The 18,951-nt window shown below is 41.5% G+C and overlaps 1 protein-coding gene across 4 annotated transcripts in view; it reads left to right on the forward strand.

The window, feature by feature from the left end:
* Positions 1–18,951, forward strand: part of VPS13B (vacuolar protein sorting 13 homolog B) — a 391,865-nt gene that overhangs the window by 335,735 nt on the left and 37,179 nt on the right. For 3 of the 4 annotated variants that reach the window (XM_081951024.1, XM_081951026.1, XM_081951023.1), the window contains exons 44-49: positions 8,663–8,818; positions 10,727–10,990; positions 13,133–13,216; positions 13,374–13,549; positions 14,092–14,262; positions 17,682–17,883. In XM_081951024.1, the coding sequence (XP_081807150.1) occupies positions 8,663–8,818; positions 10,727–10,990; positions 13,133–13,216; positions 13,374–13,549; positions 14,092–14,262; positions 17,682–17,883 (1,053 nt within the window). The remainder of the gene's footprint in view (positions 1–8,662; positions 8,819–10,726; positions 10,991–13,132; positions 13,217–13,373; positions 13,550–14,091; positions 14,263–17,681; positions 17,884–18,951) is intronic. The other variant, XM_081951025.1, reaches the window with a different exon arrangement.

An 18,951-nucleotide genomic window follows, 5' to 3' on the forward strand; every position in this document is an offset into this window, starting at 1 on the left:
TTTTTTAAAGTATGGCAAAGAAGTTCTTTTAATGAAAATGAATAGTTTTCAAAGAGTTGGATTTCATTAACATTTGCATCATTTAGAGACTTAATTGTTATTTTGCTGATTATAGTTGAGAAGAAATATTGTAATTGCCCATTTAAAGTACATAATAAAAATAAATAAAAAGAGGCTTAAAATTCCTTTGGTTTTGCCTCAGTGGTATACAGCTAAAACCTCAAGACATATTTGTTTCAGATGTAAATTTGGTAAAAGAATCAAATTATGGGATTTGGAAGTAAACCCTTTATTTAATAGCTACTTAAAACAGCAATAAATAGAAGATAGAATTTTACATTCCCATATTTTGGAAAACAGCTGCACATCTTATTGAGTACATATGGTTAAAAAGATAATTCTCAGAATTATTGTTTTGCCTTTATTCTTTATTCTTTTTATGCTTATCTTATAAACATCTCACTGCTTTTTATTCAAACTGTACTTCTCTAGCAGATAATATATCTACCACACTTCTTTCATGCGTTAATGTGGACATGTTCATGTGGACATCTCACGTGTTCTGATGTCCTTGATATTCAAGATGTTGCTTGAGTCTAGGTAGTCCTCGACTTATGACTAGTTGCTTAGTGACCATTTAAAGTTATGACAGACCCCTTCATCCCAGTTCCAATAGCCCCATCCACCCCCCATGGTCACATCACCACATTTTGGGTACTCAGCAACCAGCCCACAATTATAACTCTTTATAGTGCTCCATGGACGTATGACTTTGATTTGCAAAAAATTTTCTGGAAAAAGTTTACTTCTGGTGTTTGGCAAAAGCACTGTAGGAGATGACCAGGTTGAGCCCAAGGAAGGGGTCAAGCAAATCATCAGTGTGGAGTCCTTTCATGCCCACAAGAGATCTAAGACCAGACCAGCTTGAATTTCATTTACTCTTATCTACCACCAGTTTGCCTTAGTTGTTAGTAGTTCAGATTCTTGTTTAGAGGTATCATGGAAAAAACTTGTACTTCCTTGAATAACTCTGGTTCCTGATTTCTTGCACTGTTAAGTGAACAATGACCTCAGTTAACAGCCACTGCAAACAAAAGGTCATAAAACTGGGCAGGGTGTGTGATTATCTGTTTTACTATTATCGCAACTTATAACTATAATGGTTAGACTTCATTACAGTTGTAAGTTGAGGAGTACCTGTACATGATTCTATTCACCTTCATACTTAGGAACTGGTGCATAAAACTATAACGTATTCTGCCTTCTTGCCTCTGGAAATTGTAATTCTGTTAAGAGCAATAACAACAGTACTTAGACTTATATACTACTCCATAGAGCTTTACAGCACTCTCTCAGCAGTTTACAAATGTCAGCATGTTGCCCCAACAATTTGGATCCCATTTTATTGACTTCGGAAGGATGGAAGTCTGAGTCAATCTTGAGCTGGTCAGAATCAAACTCTTAACTGTCGGCAGAGTTAGCCAGCAATACTATATTTGAATTACTGTGCCACTATGGCTCATGGGCAGCATGTAAGCATGCCACCAACTTTTCTATCCTAATAGCCTCCAAAACATTATACACCAATTACACCCACCCAAAATTCCACATCATTGGGCCCATTATTGGCTGGGAATTCTGGGTTTGAAATCCTATACATCTGGAGGCTTCAGAAAGCAGACTTTGAATTATTTGATATAGTCAGTAACTTTGGGGTATGGACCTCTGCAGAAATTCTCTTAGGTATGCCTCTGTTTTATTGGAACAGGTACTATTCTGAACCCTTTTTCTTCCTAGTTTTATAGCAATTAATATTACCATATTTTTTTGTCTATAAGATGCACTTCCCCCCCCCCAAAAAAAAAGTGGGTGGAAATGTCTTTGCGCCTTATAGAGCTAATGTTGCTGAAGCTCCACCTACTCCACCCTTCAGCCTCTGCCTCCCAGCAATTTGCCTCCTTGCAGTAAACCACAAACAGTCTGGTCAGCTTCAACAGCCTGATTTAGCATGAGCAGCTGATTGGCTGTTTGATTGGCCTTCCAGAATACCACCAATCAGCTGTTCCAGGCTGCGGGGATCGTAGCTGCCTCTGCACACCCCATTTTCAGCCTACACACATCCCATTTTTGGCCTGTTCCAGGCATCGGATTGCTGCCGCCACCCATCGCTGCCGAATGGAGACCCAAAATGGGACGTGTGGAGGCCCAAAATGAGGCGTGCAGAGGTAGCGATGGGCAGCGGCAATCCCTGCAACCTAGAACAGCTAATAGGCAGTATTCCAGAAGGCCAATTCAACCACCAATCAGCTGCTCGTGCTAAATCAGGCTGTACTGAAGCTAACCAGGCTGTTTGTTGTTTGTTGCAAGGAGGCAAATAGCTGTGAGGCAGAGGCAGATTTTTTCCCCTCCCCAAAAGCTAGGTGCATCTTATGTTCTGGAGGGTCTTATAGTGCGAAAAATACAGTTCTTTAAAGTTTGTGAACGTTTTTAAATTTTCAATATTTCTGCATAAATATGACCTAAAATGTGATGTTTGTGAACCCCGAGAGGTGGAAGAAGAGGAAGCTGAGGGGCTTTTTAGCTAAATGTTTTATATTGTTTTTAGGGGGTTCTGGGAAGGGAGGGGGGGATAACCAGGCCAGGAGGGAAGCCAGTGCCAGACGAACAGGTGAGTCCAGGAGGGAAGTGAGCGGAGTGGGGGGGGAGAGGGAACAAGTAATTCCAATAGAGGGTTGTTTGATTACAACGGTCGCGGGGAGGGGGGGATGCGAGGACAAAAGAAGATTACAAGGTCGGTTGGGAGACCGTGGCTGTTGGCTACGCCCGGTCGTTTGTACCAACCCCCGCAATCTAGGTGGCCAGGAACTACAGAGCCCGGGCCTACGGCTGATGCTTTGCAATGCAAGGTCCGTAACCAACAAGCCCCCCCTCATTAATGAGCTGATCTCTGAGGGGGAGCTGGACCTTGCAGGGATAACGGAGACCTGGTTGGGCCACGAGGGTGGTTTACCCCTCGTGGAAATGTGCCCACCAGGTTTCCGCGCATTCCATCAGCCTCGGGCCCTGGGTAAGGGTGGTGGGGTGGCGGTAGTTATACGGGAAGGTCTAGAGCCGAGGGAGTTCACTGTTCCTCAGATATCCGGGTGTGAGTCCCTTGGTGTGAAATGGGGCCCAGGGAGGCAGTTGGGTTTGCTGATTGTATACTTGGCTCCTCGCTATACATCAGCGGCCCTGCCCGAGCTCCTCGAGCTGATCTCGGAGACGGCGGTTGAGATCCCCAGGCTTGTGGTTATGGGGGATTTCAACCTGCCGTCGACGGGAGCAGCATCTGAGGTGGCTCGGGAGTTCATGGCTTCCATGACAGCCATGGGCCTGACCCAGTTAATTCAGGGCCCCACACACGAAGGTGGCCACACATTGGACCTTGTTTTTGTATCTGAGCAGTGGACGAGTGATCTGGGTATAGGGGACTTTGTTGTTACACCCCTGTCATGGTCGGATCACTCATGTCTCCGGCTGGACTTCCCTGGCGCTACCCCCCACCGCGAGGAGGCGGGACCAGATGGTCCAAGCTGGTACCGCCCCAAGCACCTGATGGAGCCGGATAGGTTCCAGACGGAGCTTGGGCCATTACCTGTAGCCCTGACCCGCGCTCGGTCGGAGGACCTAGCGGCCGCCTGGAATAGAGCGGCGGCTGGGGCCTTGGACCGGGTTGCGCCTTTGCGACCTCTCCTGCGGCAGCGACCCACCCGGGCTCCTTGGTATACCGAGGAGCTGAGGGTGATGAAGCGCCATAGGAGACGTCTAGAGAGCAGGTGGAGGTCCTCACGCTCCGAATCTGATCGAACACAGGTAAGAGCCTATTTACGGACCTACCTTGTGGCATTAAGGGCGGCCAAACGTAGATATTGCGCTGCTCTTATTGCGTCCGCGGATAACCGCCCTGCCGCCCTGTTTAGGGTGACCCGCTCCCTCTTGTCACAGAGGACGCAGGGGGCACCCTTGCAGGGCAGAGCAGAGGAGTTTGGGGAATATCTGCAGGATAAAGTCGCTCAGATCCGGAGCGGATGGGCCCCCCTCAGTGGACCAGACGGGCCGCCAACAGCGAGTCTTGTGAAACCATCCTGGGAGGAGTTTGATTCTGTTGCCCCCGAGGATTTGGATAGGTTGCGTGGATGGCTACGACCCACCACATGTTTAATGGACCCGTGTCCCTCCTGGTTGGTACTGGCATCTTGGGAGGTGACCCGAGGCTGGCTTCTGGGCCTGGTGAATGCCTCATTGGGTGAGGGATCCTTACCAGCCGCCTTGAAGGAGGCGGTGGTGAGACCCTTACTTAAGAGGCCTGCACTCGACCCAATGGAGCTAGCTAACTATCGTCCAGTCTCCAACCTTCCGTTTTTAGCGAAGGTTGTCGAGAATGTGGTGGCGCAGCAGTTTCCACAACACCTTGACGAATCCGAGTATCTAGACTCACGCCAGTCCGGCTTCCGACCCGGGCACAGCACAGAGACAGCCTTGGTCGCGTTGGTCGATGATCTCTGGAGGGCCAGAGATAGAGGTTGTTCCTCTATCCTGGTCCTATTAGACCTCTCGGCGGCTTTTGATACCATCGACCATGGTATCCTATTGCGCCGGTTGGAGGGGATAGGAGTCGGAGGTACCGTTCTGCGGTGGTTCGGCTCCTACCTCTCCGACCGGAAGCAATGTGTGTTGACAGGGGGACAGAGGTCGACCCCGAGGCCACTCACTTGTGGAGTGCCACAGGGGTCGGTCCTCTCGCCTCTCCTGTTCAACACATATGTGAAGCCGCTGGGTGAGATCATCCGTGGTTTTGGGGTTGAGTGTCACTTCTACGCTGATGATACCCAGCTGTATATTTCAACCCCAAACCACCCCAACGAGGCTGTCGAAGTGATGTCCCGGTGTTTGGAAGCCGTCGGGGTCTGGATGGGGGACAACAGACTTAAACTCAACCCCTCCAAGACTGAGTGGCTGTGGCTACCGGCACCTCGGTTCAGCCAGCTGATTCCATCGCTGGCCATAGGGGGCGAACAATTGCCCCCTGTGGAACGGGCGCGCAATTTGGGCGTCCTCCTTGATGCCCGGCTGTCAATGGATGACCATGTGGCAGCCGTGGCGAGGGGGGCGTTCCACCAGGTTCGCCTGGTGCGCCAATTGCGCCCCCTACTGGACCGGGATGCCCTACGCACGGTCACTCACGCGTTGGTGACGTCCCGCCTGGATTACTGCAACGCTCTCTACATGGGGCTGCCCTTGGGACGCGCCCGGAGACTGCAGTTAGTTCAGAACGCAGCCGCGCGGGCTGTGATGGGGAGTACGAGGTACTCCCACGTAACACCTCTCCTGCGCGAGCTGCACTGGCTACCTGTGGTTTTTCGGGTGCGTTTCAAGGTGCTGATTACCATCTTTAAAGCGCTCCATGGCACGGGACCTAGTTACTTGCGGGATCGCATCCTCCCACATACATCCCTGTGGCCAATTCGCTCACACAGAGAGGGACTTCTCCTGGTGCCGTCCACTAGGCAATGCCAACGGGCGACACCAAGGAGTAGGGCCTTCTCTGTGATGGGCCCAACCCTCTGGAATGACCTCCCCCCCGACATTAGAACCACTACTGACCTCCGCTCCTTCCGGCAAAAATTGAAGACTCACCTGTTCCGATTAGCAGGCCTGGCATAATTACAACTGTCCCTCCTGGCAAATGTATTAACTGGTTATTTTAGGGGTATTGTTTTTAACTTATTGTGTGTGTTTTAGGGGTTCAAAATCCTATATTTATATATATTGCTTTGTACAGTTCTTTTAATTCCATTTTTAACCTCCTCCATTCCAACTGTACATATTCAATTTTTATTGTATTTTGATATATTTTGCATGGACTGTACACCGCCCCGAGTCCCTTTTGGGAGAGGGGGCGGTCTAGAAGCATGAATAATAATAATGTGTTCCCCACACAAGTCTTAAAACTAGATAAATGGAATCCGATTAAATAAATGAATTCAAAACATTATACTTGTTCATTGTTTGGGGGTGTGGAAACAATACAAATTTAAATGCATTCATAAACGTTTAAGCAATACTAAATTGGTTGCTTTTATTAAGGTTCTCTTTTTTTTAAACACAGTATTGATTAAATTACTATTAGCTTTATATATTTCCTATTCATTTTTTCTATTCTATGGAATCCTGAATGTCTTTTTATTATCATGCTTTATTTTACCCTAACCCTAACATATATGCCCTGGATTCCTAATTTGGTGCTATTAGTTTGCCTCCTTTTTTGAAACATTTCAAATTGCTCCCTGTTCCTTAGTTGCATTCTTTCTGTATTGAAAAATTAGCTCCCGTTAATAGTATATTTGATTCCTAATAGTCCATAAACAATTTTGTAGTTTAGAATAGAAACCTCAAAGATCATTCAAATTAAATTAATAGGGGTAAACTGTAGTTCTTTATATAACAGAGGCCAAAAATAAAGTACAAGTAGAATTTGTTTGTGACATGTCTCCCAATTTGGCAAGTTTATTGTAAATATTTCCACCAGATTTTTTTTTACCTGCACAGCAAAAATAAGGACTCCTTGACATTGCATGAGCATAATAGTTAGTGATCCAATCTAAAAAGGTTATTTTTTCATGTAGTGGATGGCAGTCTGACAACCATTTAAGCTGTTCTGGGAATTATCTCCATTACGTTTCCCACTCTTCTTTGCTAAAGTTGCAAAGGACCAAAGATAATGGTACTATGGAATCCAAATGTTTGGAGATTTGGGCTACATATCTCAGATTTTGCAGCTAAACAGCAATCCTCTTTTAAAGAGAAAATACATCAATTATAAAGTTTTTCCTGATTATCGAATTGTGATGTAATTGGATTGCCTCTTCCAGTTTAGGTTGAAAGAATTAATGCAAGGAAGAATTTCATGACCGTTGAAATTGAGATTCACAACAATATTGAGCAGAGTATTTGTAATGATGCACTAATCTGAATTTTTTATTCTTTGGCTGTGTCTATCATTCTGCTTGGTGTATCTACTAGAGCTGTCCGTCTGCCTTCTTTTTTTAACCAAGTTATTTTTTCCATTGTCCACTGATACATTTCATTTTCAAAGTAAATTCCTTTTTCATGAATTTCTTGAACTTTCCTAATTTCAAACCATCTACTTTTTCACTAACCTCTGGGCTTCTTTTAACTTTTACAATTAATGGAAGACATCTTAGCAAACCCCATTAGTTTCATCTTAATCTGTCATAGATTTCAACATTGTCAAGGACCGTGTCACTTCATTTGAGTACTCTTTCCAATGCAAAGCCACAACTGCAACTTTCATGGAAAGCCAGATGCAAATAATTTTTGTCACATAAAGTTAGAAAAGATAGCAACGTTTTGATGAAAATTGAAAAATATAAAGTTGTTTATGCAAGGTGGGAAGGATTCTCTGACACAAATCGTCTACATTCAGGCTAGGTATATTCTGCACTGTATTGCATTGCATTGCATTGGACGCCAATGCAATTGCAATGCCCTCTGGGAAGTTCTCAGCACAAAAATAAAACACAAAACTACATAAAGCACACAACAGTGAGAGTAACAAGATGGCAGAAACTGGTCAATGTGTTATACATGCCCTACACTTAAGGGGCACCAACTATTTTAGCTCAATGCCTGTGATAACAATATATTTTAGTTCAGAACATTTTATTTTTTTATTTTATTTGCACCATAACTGAGATTAGTTTTTATAGATCATACTTTGTTTTGTTTTTCTAGCTACCTTTTCTCTCTCCAAACTCTTATTCCTTGTACTTTATTTATACGTTATTTTGGTTTTGGCCACAGCAATTCTATTTCTCTGTTTGGTTCTAAGATTTAAATATCAAAGTTGTTTCAAGAATGGTGTTTTTGTTTTTACCTTCAGGGTACTTATTATCTTGCATATTTGTGTTAGTAATCAAGGTCTAGCGTTTGTCATTCAAAAGCCACCCACCGTACTGGACGTGTTTATTTTATGTTCAGTTTTGTGCTGAAAGGACTAAAATTTGCCAGCAAGTTACTGGGTTGCAACGTTTAGACATTTTCTATTGTGCCTCCTTTTTAAAGGTCAGTGTCATCCTTCACTGGATGGAAAGCATAATTTCAAAATGTTCGCTCCATTAGCCTTGATTCATTGCCCTCAGTCTGCAAGTAGAGGGGTTGTTATCTCCTTCTGGGGCCTTGGTTTTATTTGTGGTTTTGGTATTCACAACACATCAGCTTGGTAACCTTCTTTGGGCTAGAGAAAGGGGTATCATCATAAATAACCATATGGCAGACTGCTTCCCTCATGTAAAAGTTAGCCTCTGATAAAATAGGCTAACATGCTTAGAAATTCTCTTTTCAAAACTGGAAGTTTATTTACTTTCTGGAATATAAAACACATGATTATCAAAACTTATGATGTCCTCAAATGGTAGATTACATGGGTCATGCAGCTTGTTTATTTTTCCAATGAAAGGTAATAGACATTTTCAGTTCTCTTAATGAGAACCTTTTCAGCAATAAAACTGGTTTCTTGCCATAAAGTTAACTGGTTATTATGGGTCATCAGTTAACATGTTTATTGTTTATTTCTGCTTTGTTTGTTTTTTATTCTTTTCAGCTGCTACATATTTGTATTGAAGGTTGGGGAAACTGGCGGTGGTCTGAGCCATTTAGTGTAGATAATGCAGGAACATTTATCAGAACTATTCAGTATAAGGGAAGGACAGCCTCGCTTATTATCAAGATTCAACAGCTCAGTGGAATACAAAAACAAGTAAGTAAAAAAAAAAAAAGTTTGCATGCGTGAGCATTTCTAAATAGGATTTTTCCCCCCATCATATCATCTAGGGATGCTGTTAGCCATAATTATGCTTAGTAGTAGCACAATAGCAGCAGATGCTTTGATGCTTTCAGTTCAGACGTAATCATAAAGCATCTTTCCCTCTTGCCACGCCTTTTCCTTTTTCTGTAGATGGTCTAATAGAGGCATTAATTCTGAAAACAAGAATCATTGTTAAACAATAGGAAACCTATCAGTTGTGGCAAGTTCAGTTTTATACATTATGACTACTGGTAGTTCTTGACTTACAACCATAATTGAACCCCAAATTTCTGTTGTTAAATGAGACATTTGTTAAGTGAATTATTGCAGTTAAGTTAGTAACATAGTTGCTAAGTGAATCTGGATTCCCCATTGACTTTGCTTGTCAGAAGGTTGCAAAAGGTGATCACATCACCCCGAGATAATGCAACTGTCATAAATGTAAATTAGTTGCCAAGCATCTGAATTTTGATTCATATCCATATATAGATGGATGTGTGTGTGTGTTCCAGCATAACTCTGGAATGCCTTGAGCAATTTCAACCAAGCTTAGTACACAGATTACTTACTCTCTGGAAGCAAATACTGTGGGGGTAAGTCACCCTTAACACCCCTCGGCGTATGTGTTCTGTTAAGATACAGACTGTTGTACCTTAAAATGGCTTCTACTGTACAGCGCTGTGGAGTTGCCATGGTAACAGCTTCACAGTACTCCACAAGGGGACTCCCTCTGGTAAGGGGGAAAATCCAACATTAGAAATGCGGCGATGTTCATGGAAGGAGGGTTGGGATGAAATGAATACCCAGGCAGCACCGGGATATCAGCTAGTTTAAAATATAATACAGTCATTAGTAAAATTGTGTGGTGAAGGGAAACCACCAGCCTCCTTTTGAGTAAAACACAGCAACAGCGCATGAGTGTCTGCATACTGTGTGCCTGCTGAGCATATAAAACAAATTCATAACATGGTAAGTAGCCTCTCTGATAGTAATAGCCTAGGCAATTTATGGTTTAGAAGATTAAGGCTAACAGCTTCTATTCAGACCAACCAGTGTAGGAATTTCATTGTATGATATCATCACAGGTAGCAACTTGCATTGATTAAAACCTATAGGTAGCCTTTATGGGCAGCACGTTTCTGAGCACATTGCAGTATTCTAGACAAGATGAAATCAAGGCATGAGTAACCATTGCCAGCCTGGAGAGAAGCTGGTTTACTTTTACATGACTTTTCTTTTCAGTTTTGAACTGTTAAAAACAAGTCTGTACTTTTTTTTAAATTTTACACTGATAACTGTATTCACTTACCCTGATTTTAAAGTCAATACTTAAAACAGAGTATCCCAATGCGGATAACACAGGAAACTTATTTAAGAAAATGTTATGTATTTCTCAAAGCTCAACATGGAAAAGAAAAATTCAAATCCAATCAGAAGAAGTGGATAAAAGGCCTGATTTCAGTACAGGGTAATAAACGTTGGTTTACTGGCCAAGATAGTCACATCTGAGTATTCTTGTCTTCTACAACTATCTTTCTATAATGCATGGGTCCCCAACCTCCAAGCTGTGGCTCAGTACCAGGCCACAGCCCGTTCACACCCAGACCGTGGATGTGGCACATATGCACACAGCTCCATTTGTGCAAGTGACGAGCGCCCTTGCCTGCCCTTTGGACAAATGGCACTGCACACGCTTGCCCTTCGCTCACAAGGAACCATCCCCTCCCTCCCTCCATCGGTCTGCAAAGCTGGAAAGGTTGGGGAACTCTGCTCTAATGTAAAATGTATGTGCAAAGGTGCATTTTAGCTTTCAGTCTGTAACTGATTCATATGTAACACTGTTCTATGTTTTTAATCTAGATAATTATTTGTGGAAGACAAATTGTATGTAGTTACCTATCTGAAAGCATTGAATTGAAAGTTGTTCAACATTATATTGGGCATGATGGACAGGCTGTTGTGAAAGAACACGTCGATTGCCTGGAACCCAAGCAGAAACTACCATCATATGTTCTAGAAAATAATGAGTTGACAGAATTGAGTGTAAAAGCTAAAGGGGATGAAGAGTGGTCAAGAGATGTATCACTTGAGTCAAAACTGACAGATTATAGCACAGTCATCCAGGTATGGAAACAAATGGGGGGAGGAGTTGGTTGAAAGAGTCAAATTGAGAATCAAATTGCTTAATGTTTCCTTCTTTCTCTCCTATAAATATAAACCTATAAATATCCTAGTCCAAATGGGTTAATTCCTATATATGTTTTTTTTAATCTTATTCACTTGTACATGGTGCCATTTTCGGTCTGAACAAAAGTAGAGATTGCCTCAAGAAAGCCAATTAAAACCTTTATTACGTCGAAAATAAAGACAAAATAATTCTTTTTCTCAGTGAAAAAAATAAAATGCAACAGAGGAAAGTCAGAGAAAATTAACTCTTCTTGTTGATTAGTCTTTTCCAACTAGTGGTTGTTTTACCTCAGACAATTGTGAATTAAAGACACTAGACTGAAACTTGAGATTGATAGAAATTTTGTCAAGGAACATCCTACTTTCAGTGAATTTAAATTTTCAGAGCCAGATGAATTCCACCCTGAATTGAAAGGATGATATTTGGCAACTTTTTAATGAATTGTCTTTGAGAAATCCTGAAGAGCCATTGAAACGCCACATAATTGGAAGAATTATGTTATTCTTGCATTAAAAACGATCAAGTATCCTAACCCTATTATCAAAAAGGGTGGGAAAAGATCCAAAGAATTATGAACTAATCCATTGGTGATGTTTATACCTGGAAAGATTATACAACAGAAAAGGAATTTGGAAAAAAAGTGGAGCGTGGCCTATCAAGAACAAATCTTCAAAAGACTTACCATCTCTTTTTTCATAGGATAATGTCTTAGTATATTGTGGTAATATATAAACATCATATACTATGATTACATATTTGGAAAAGGACTGCACATTTTTATTAGCAAGATGTGCACTGAATGGCAGGACAATTAAGTGCTACATAAACAGCTTAAATATTTTGCTCCAGAAACATAATCAGCAATTCATTATCCAGTGGGAATGAGGTAGAGCATGATACAGCACAAGATTCAAATCCAATTCAACATTTTATTACTGACTTGGATAAAGGGGTGAAGAAATTTGTCAAATTTTCAAAGACAAAAAATTGGGTGGGATATATCTTAAAAGACAGAGAAAAGGTTTAAACAATTTTTAAGCTACCATATTTTTCAGAATATAAGATGCACCAAGATTTTGAAGAGGCAAATTAAGAAAAAAAGTTTTTGCACTCTGCAGACCTCCCCAAAATGGCCTGCTTTTTGCGAAAACGGGTCCGTTTTTTTTTTAAAGGGCATGACTAGCCTTTAGGAGGCTTATAGAATGCTGCTGGGGGAGCAAAATTGAGCAAAAAAACAGCCCATTTTTCTCTCATTTCTGCCCTTCCCAGCCCCCAAGAACACTCTGAAAGCCTCCTAAAGGCTATACACGGCCATTTTGGTGAAGGGGCAGGGTTTCAGGAGGCAAAAAAAAATGCTGTATTCAGTGTATAAGACGCACCCAGATTTTCAGCCTCTTTTTTGAGGCTGAAAAAAGTGGGTGCTTCTTATACTCTGAAAAATACGGTAGTCAAATGACCTGACAAAAATGAACAATTGTAACAAACCAATATAGGTTTATTCGTTTAGGGTTAGGGTTAACAGAAATTAAATATCTGGATATAGAATGGGAAATATTTGGCTTGGTAACAGAAAAAAAATAAAGCAATAATTGATTATAAATAATAATTGTTTATAATGCCCCAACACTGCCCCAACACTGGAAGTCTTTAGGAAGATGTTGGATAGCCATTTGTCTGAAACAGTATAGGGTTTCCTGCCTAGGCAGGGGGTTGGACTAGAAGACCTCCAAGGTCCCTTCCAACTCTACTATTGTATAAATTAAATATGAGTTGTCAATGCATTGCAACTGAAGAAAGAAAGAAAGGTCCTGCTCTAACAGATGTGTTGGAAGCAAAGCTCAAGAGATATCAGCCACAGATGTTTTAGTCTAGATTCCTGAACTCAACTTGCAGTTGAAGGCCTAAATGGCCTCTTCCATTTCTCTAATGTTAGTTGGACTCTAAACAGGCATTATTTGCAAATAACAATTTGTATCTCTGCTGAAAATGATCTTTCTGCTCTGCAGTCTGCTTGATTGTGGTTACTTACTTCCATGAGGCTATATTAACCTCTATAAATATATTTTTCTTCACTGCAGGTGCCATCATCAAATAGTTCTATTATTTATGTCTGGTGCATGGTTTTGACATTGGAGGCGCAGTCACAAGTCCAGCAACGAATTGTAAGTACTTTCCCCCTTGTGCAAATTGATCTTACTCTTCCTGTTCTGAATACGGTCAGTTTGACCCTAAAACAGAGATTTATTGACAGTTTGTTATAATTGGAAGGCTGAGCTGGAACACTGCATCCAACATTGCTCTGCTCTTTTACTTTTGTAGATTGTTTTCAGCCCTCTTTTTATCGTAAGGAGCCATCTTCCAGATCCCATCATCATACATTTAGAGAAAAGAAACCTGGGTCTGAGTGAAATGCAGATAATTCCTGGAAAAGGACAAGAAAAAACTCTGCAAAATATAGAACCAGATCTAATCCATCACTTAACTTTCCAAGCCAGGTAAAAAATATTTTCCTAAATATGTTAGATTTAAAGGTTGCTTTTGTGTCCGTACAAAATTTCATCAGCACTCTCCCAATTTCATATAAAAAATAGAAATTTAGATCAATAATTCCCAAATGCTTGCTTTATAAGGAACACCAAATTGTTATTGGAAACTTTTCAGACCCTAACATAAATTAAAAGTTGATAGTACCATACCTGCCAACTCGCACCCACAGGACTTTAAAATTAAATAAAAATAATTAATTTAGAAGGATGTAATGCCCAGAATTTTACACAGATCACCAAATCTAATCAAATATCAGTGTGCTCCCCAAAGTCCTGTATTTTTTTTTGCAGACACTGAATAAAGTGCTAGATAAGTAATTATAATAACGACACTACTATGTTTATCTTAATAAATTTGTTAAGGAGCACCCTTGGCATACTTGGAAGAATCGTTTTGAACTCAGGTAACTGCCAAAGGTTTGACAGTTGCTTTCTTAATTAATTCATGCAATGAATGCCACACCTTTTGTATTTTTTTATCCATATGGCAGGGAAGAAGATAATCCCTCAGAATGTGCAGTGCCTATCTCAACAGCACTTATTAAACAGATAGCCACCAAATCGAATACAAATGGCACCATACATGAAATACTTGATGATTTTTATGGGTGCAGCAGTTTGCCTCAATCTGTCTGGCCTTACACAAAGAAGGATTTTGCCAGGTATTATTCTTTTCATTATTTCTCTTTGGGGTTATTCTACTTTATATATTTCAGGTTAGCTTTCTTTCCTAAATAAGAGAAGGGGACAAATGTGCCTTGGATGTCAAATGTCCCATTCTCTCTCACTAGCATATCCAGGGCAGAGTTGAGAATAGAATTCTTTATTGGCCAAATGTGATTGGACACACAAGGAATTTGCCTTTGGTGCATATGGTCTCAGTGTACATAAGGAGAATAAAATACATTCATCAAGAACAGGGGTGGCGAACAAGTTCGACAAAAAGAGCCAAAATTTTAAACTGTGAGAGTCAGAGAGCCACACCACGCAGTGACCTGCCAAAACAGACCCGGAAGCAATGTTCCCTCTAATTTTTTTTCGATGTGAGCAGAAAAGTATAGTGTTTGAGCGGCACATTTTCATGCCTGAGCACCCGAATTTTTTTCACAGATGTCACCTAAGTCAACAACGAAATCAGTATTATTTGAAACTCAAAGTTATGTTTCTTCAAGGTACCCGCTTAATTCAAAGTGTTATATAATATCAGTATCACTTAACAATGCTCCTGCTTAGCAACCAAAATGTTGGCTCAGAAACTCTGGCATTTGAAGCACGCAACTCTTAAAGCTGTCAAGTTACAAGACCCTTGCACCCCTAACCCTTTAGGGAAAAAAACCCCCAGGGGTCTTCAAACCTGACAGCTTTAACACTTGTGGACTTCAACTCCCAGAATTCCTCCTCCAGTCATGTTGCAGCGACGTCATCTGCGTGGATCTGCTCCATCTTTGCTTTCTTCATTGTGGGCAGGGCTTCTGCTGAAGATGCCGACGAGTACGAGTTGCCACCAGAATAACTGCTGCTACCTCCTCCTCCTCCAACAGAATCACCAGATTTGCTCCTGAGCTCAGCGCTGGGTTACCTCTGCCCCCTCCCCCTCCTCCGTGCTTTTGATGAGCCATGAGGCTTTTTTTCCCCTGCTCCCCCCCCGCCTTCCTACTGGCTCCTCAAAAGCACGGCGGAGGAGGAGGAGGGGGCAGGGGTAACCCAGCGCTGACTGAGCTCAGCTGCTCCGAGCGGAGGGGAGGCGCCGCTGCCACGCGCGGAGATGCTGGAGCTTTGGCGGCTTCATCTCAGCCGCAGCGCCGGGCGGCAAATCCGGCAGTGCTGCCTGTTAGAGGAGGATGAGGAGGAGGTGGCAGCAGTTCTTCCGGTGGCAGTGGGGGCTTTGGGGCTTCACAACTAGCCTCAGTCGCCCCGTGCTCCTCAAAGCAAGTCTGGGGAAGTCCTTTGCAGGCGGCCCGTTCTAGCTGCCTGCAAAGGACCTCCCCAGCTTCCGAAAGGGAGCGCGCGATCCGAGCCACAGTATAGTAAATAATGACAAGAGGCAAAGAGCCTCATTTATTTTGGCCGGGAGCCGCATGCGGCTCGCGAGCCGCGTGTTCGCCACCCCTGATCAAGAATAATACGATACAACATTTAGTGATAGTCAAGGTTACTAATAAGCTATCAAATCATACTAGGAAACAAAAACAATTTAATTGAAAGATACAGGCACCATGGTTATAGTCATAAGTGGGGAGACATAGATACTAGGAAGGAATTGACAGTGTTGTGGGAATTAGTTGTTTAGCAAAGTGATGGCATTCAGGGAAAAACTGTCCTTGTGTCTAGTTGTTCTGGTGTGCAGTGCCCTATAGCGTTGTTTTGAAAGCTCTCTTTCCAAAATACTAGAATCTCTCTTTTACAATCCAGACTATTCTCTCCCCCTTGCTTCTTCAAAGTAACTGCTATTGTTCCAAAAAGGCATATATTATATGAATATATAATTTAATTCTAAGATAAGAAAGATAGCCTTAAGGCCTAAGTGTAGACCAGACCAGAAACGGAATGCAGTATTTTTACTAGCATATTTGCTTCAGAGTCCTAATTCAGCAAATAATAGTGAGCAGGTTATTTTGGTACCAATTCATCAATTATCATTGTACGAATGTAGTAATAATAACCAGAAATCATGAATGAATATATAAAAACCTCTACACATCAGGAGAAATCAAAAATAAAGTTAAATCAGACAAAAGGTGCTTGTAAACTTAATATTTGCCTAAATGGGCATTTGGTTTAGTTTAAGTTGTTGTTTATGTTTGTTTATTTTTTAAAAAAAATGTTCAACACAGTCTATCATCAGCAGTGCCTGTGTCAGGGTTCCAAATAGCATCCTCAAATAAATAACAATCCGAGGCTAGAAATTCCTCAAAGTTCCAATTTATTAAAAGAGCCATGTTGGCACATCTGGGACAACCCAAATCTGAAAGCTTCCAGGTTTTCCCACCCAGTTGGAAGTTCAAGTCCCTGCCCTAACACCCACAAGTCTATCACATGGCCCAATCAGCCATTGCTATGAAGGAAGCTTCCTCCCATCCACATCCATCCAGGTGCAGGGACAAGGTGACCTTGATTTTCCGAGAAGGAATGTTATTGTGGCTACATATCTCCCATGCTCCATACAATCCCCCTCCCAGTTTCCCACAGTAGAATATGTTTGAATATGTGGCAGGCTTGAGGCCCTATACAATGATGGCTTCCAAGCCTGACAGCCTGAGGGAAGCCTAAAAAGGCAAGATGTCAGTTGTGCCATCAGTCAAATTCCTTCCCTTTTGTCAGTGTTGCAATATAATTTTGAGGTACAAAGGGAGAATGCCGATGCCACAACCCCTTTATGGCACACCTTATGACAAACACATGCCCTACCTGCATACTTCTTTAAGACCTACAGTTTTCAGAGATGATTAGGAGAGTTGCATAACTGTAGCCAGGTCTTTCTTTTAAAAAATAAGTAAATGAGGATAGAGAGATTTGCCATTAGGCTCTATGTAAATGTACTCAGCTCTGTATTAATGATATAAATAAATAGCTGGAACATCAAGAAGACTTACTTGAACCCATGCATATTATTTCTCTAGGAGACCCTAATTTTTTCCTTTTGCAACTTCCCACCTAAACTGCATTCCAGGACAGAGGGTAATTTTTTCTCATGGCAACATAGGAGCAGGAGACAGATGAGGGTTAAAATTTATTTTTTTAATATGACAGTCATATATGCAGAAAGCATATGTACCGCCATTTCAAGAATAAGAAACTGGCCAAGAGTCTCATTGCCAGGTGTTGCCCAGGAAAAACTTTAATTCACTTACTTACAAATCTCGGTTGCTTTTTGATCCTTGAATAAAGGTCTATTTCAATCAAAGCAGAGAAGCTAAATCAGGGGCAGATTTGCCTTGATTGTCTTTCAGAATCATACCTGTTGTCAGAAGTGGCACAGTGTAACCAAAGCTTTATGAATGGCTAGGATGATAAACTGCAAATCTTACTAATGAATTAACCATTTTCTTTTATCTCTCCTTTGATATGTTCCTTGGAACAGCAGTGAACAGCTCACTCAGTGGGATAGCCCAATGCGCGTGAAGCTCTCGGTGTGGAAGCCATGTGTGAAAACGTTGCTGATAGAACTCCTGCCATGGGCTCTGCTGATCAATCAGTCCAAGTGGGATCTTTGGCTATTTGAAGGAGAAAGGATTATTCTGCAGATCCCCACTGGGAAAACAATGATACCGCCAAACTTCCAGGCAGGCTTTCCATTGAAATACATATGTGTTGTTTTCTTGAAAAAGTTTCTGACTTCTTTTCATTTTATGTAAATGAGACAACTCAGGAGTCAAGGTTTTGCTGAGCCACGACATAGGGCACAATGCATCTTAGAGAATCATGTAACACTTGGGAGACATTTGTCTGCCCACTCTCCAGCTGAAAATTGGCCTACCTATCCAGTTAATTCTGTTCATAATGTGAGACAAACAGTGAGAAGTCTCTTCTTAAGATCAACGAGAGGTTCCATTATTTGAGGTGTAGGTGAGGGGTTTTTATGGGAGTTTTGAAGTTGAGCAACAGGGCTACTACGTTGGCTAGTAAATGCTTTGAAAGTGTTTCACAATTGTTTCAAACTTCACATAAGCATGGCACATTCCTGTTTTTATCAGAGTAGCCCAGTTTTTCCAGGTGTTGTGTTCAATAAATTCCCTCATAAATGTTAATGTAACTTTTAAAGTATTAGGAGTTATAATGTCCCCCCCCCTTCCCCTCCCCCTATTTTTCACAGAAAATCTTTTTCCTCACACTTTTTAGTACCAGAAAAGTGCTGCATTTGGGCAAATTCCAAAGTCTTTCTGAGGAATCATTTCTGAAGTGTGCACATTTTTTATATTTATTCCTTTATGGTCATTAAATAAACAGGGTTAAAACCCTTTAATATAACTTAACTATCTCTAACTATGTGTGTAGGCCAGATTGATTTGTTGATCTAAAATACTTCCATGTAACTTTCAATGCATGGCTCTCTGATGCTTTCTCTATTTAGAATTTTAAGCCATAAATTTGGATGTACAGAATTAGTCTTGGAATCATGCAGTTATCTAAATAGGAGATGTAGAGGTTATTTGAATGTCTCTCCTACAACATATAAACAGATTGGTGTGTTTATTGTACTAAGGTATCATTGTACAAAGCTTTGTATAGTGTGGTAAAAAAAATGAAGTTCTGAAAGCAATATCATTCTGGGTTTCAAAACCAGATGTATGAATGTTGATAGGAATTCACAAAGTCCATCAAGGCTGAAAGAAAATCAAAGCCCTGTGAAT

The sequence above is a fragment of the Natrix helvetica genome, assembly GCF_964273705.1.
Source record: "Natrix helvetica genome assembly, chromosome: 4".
NCBI classification, from domain to species: Eukaryota; Metazoa; Chordata; class Lepidosauria; order Squamata; family Natricidae; genus Natrix; species Natrix helvetica.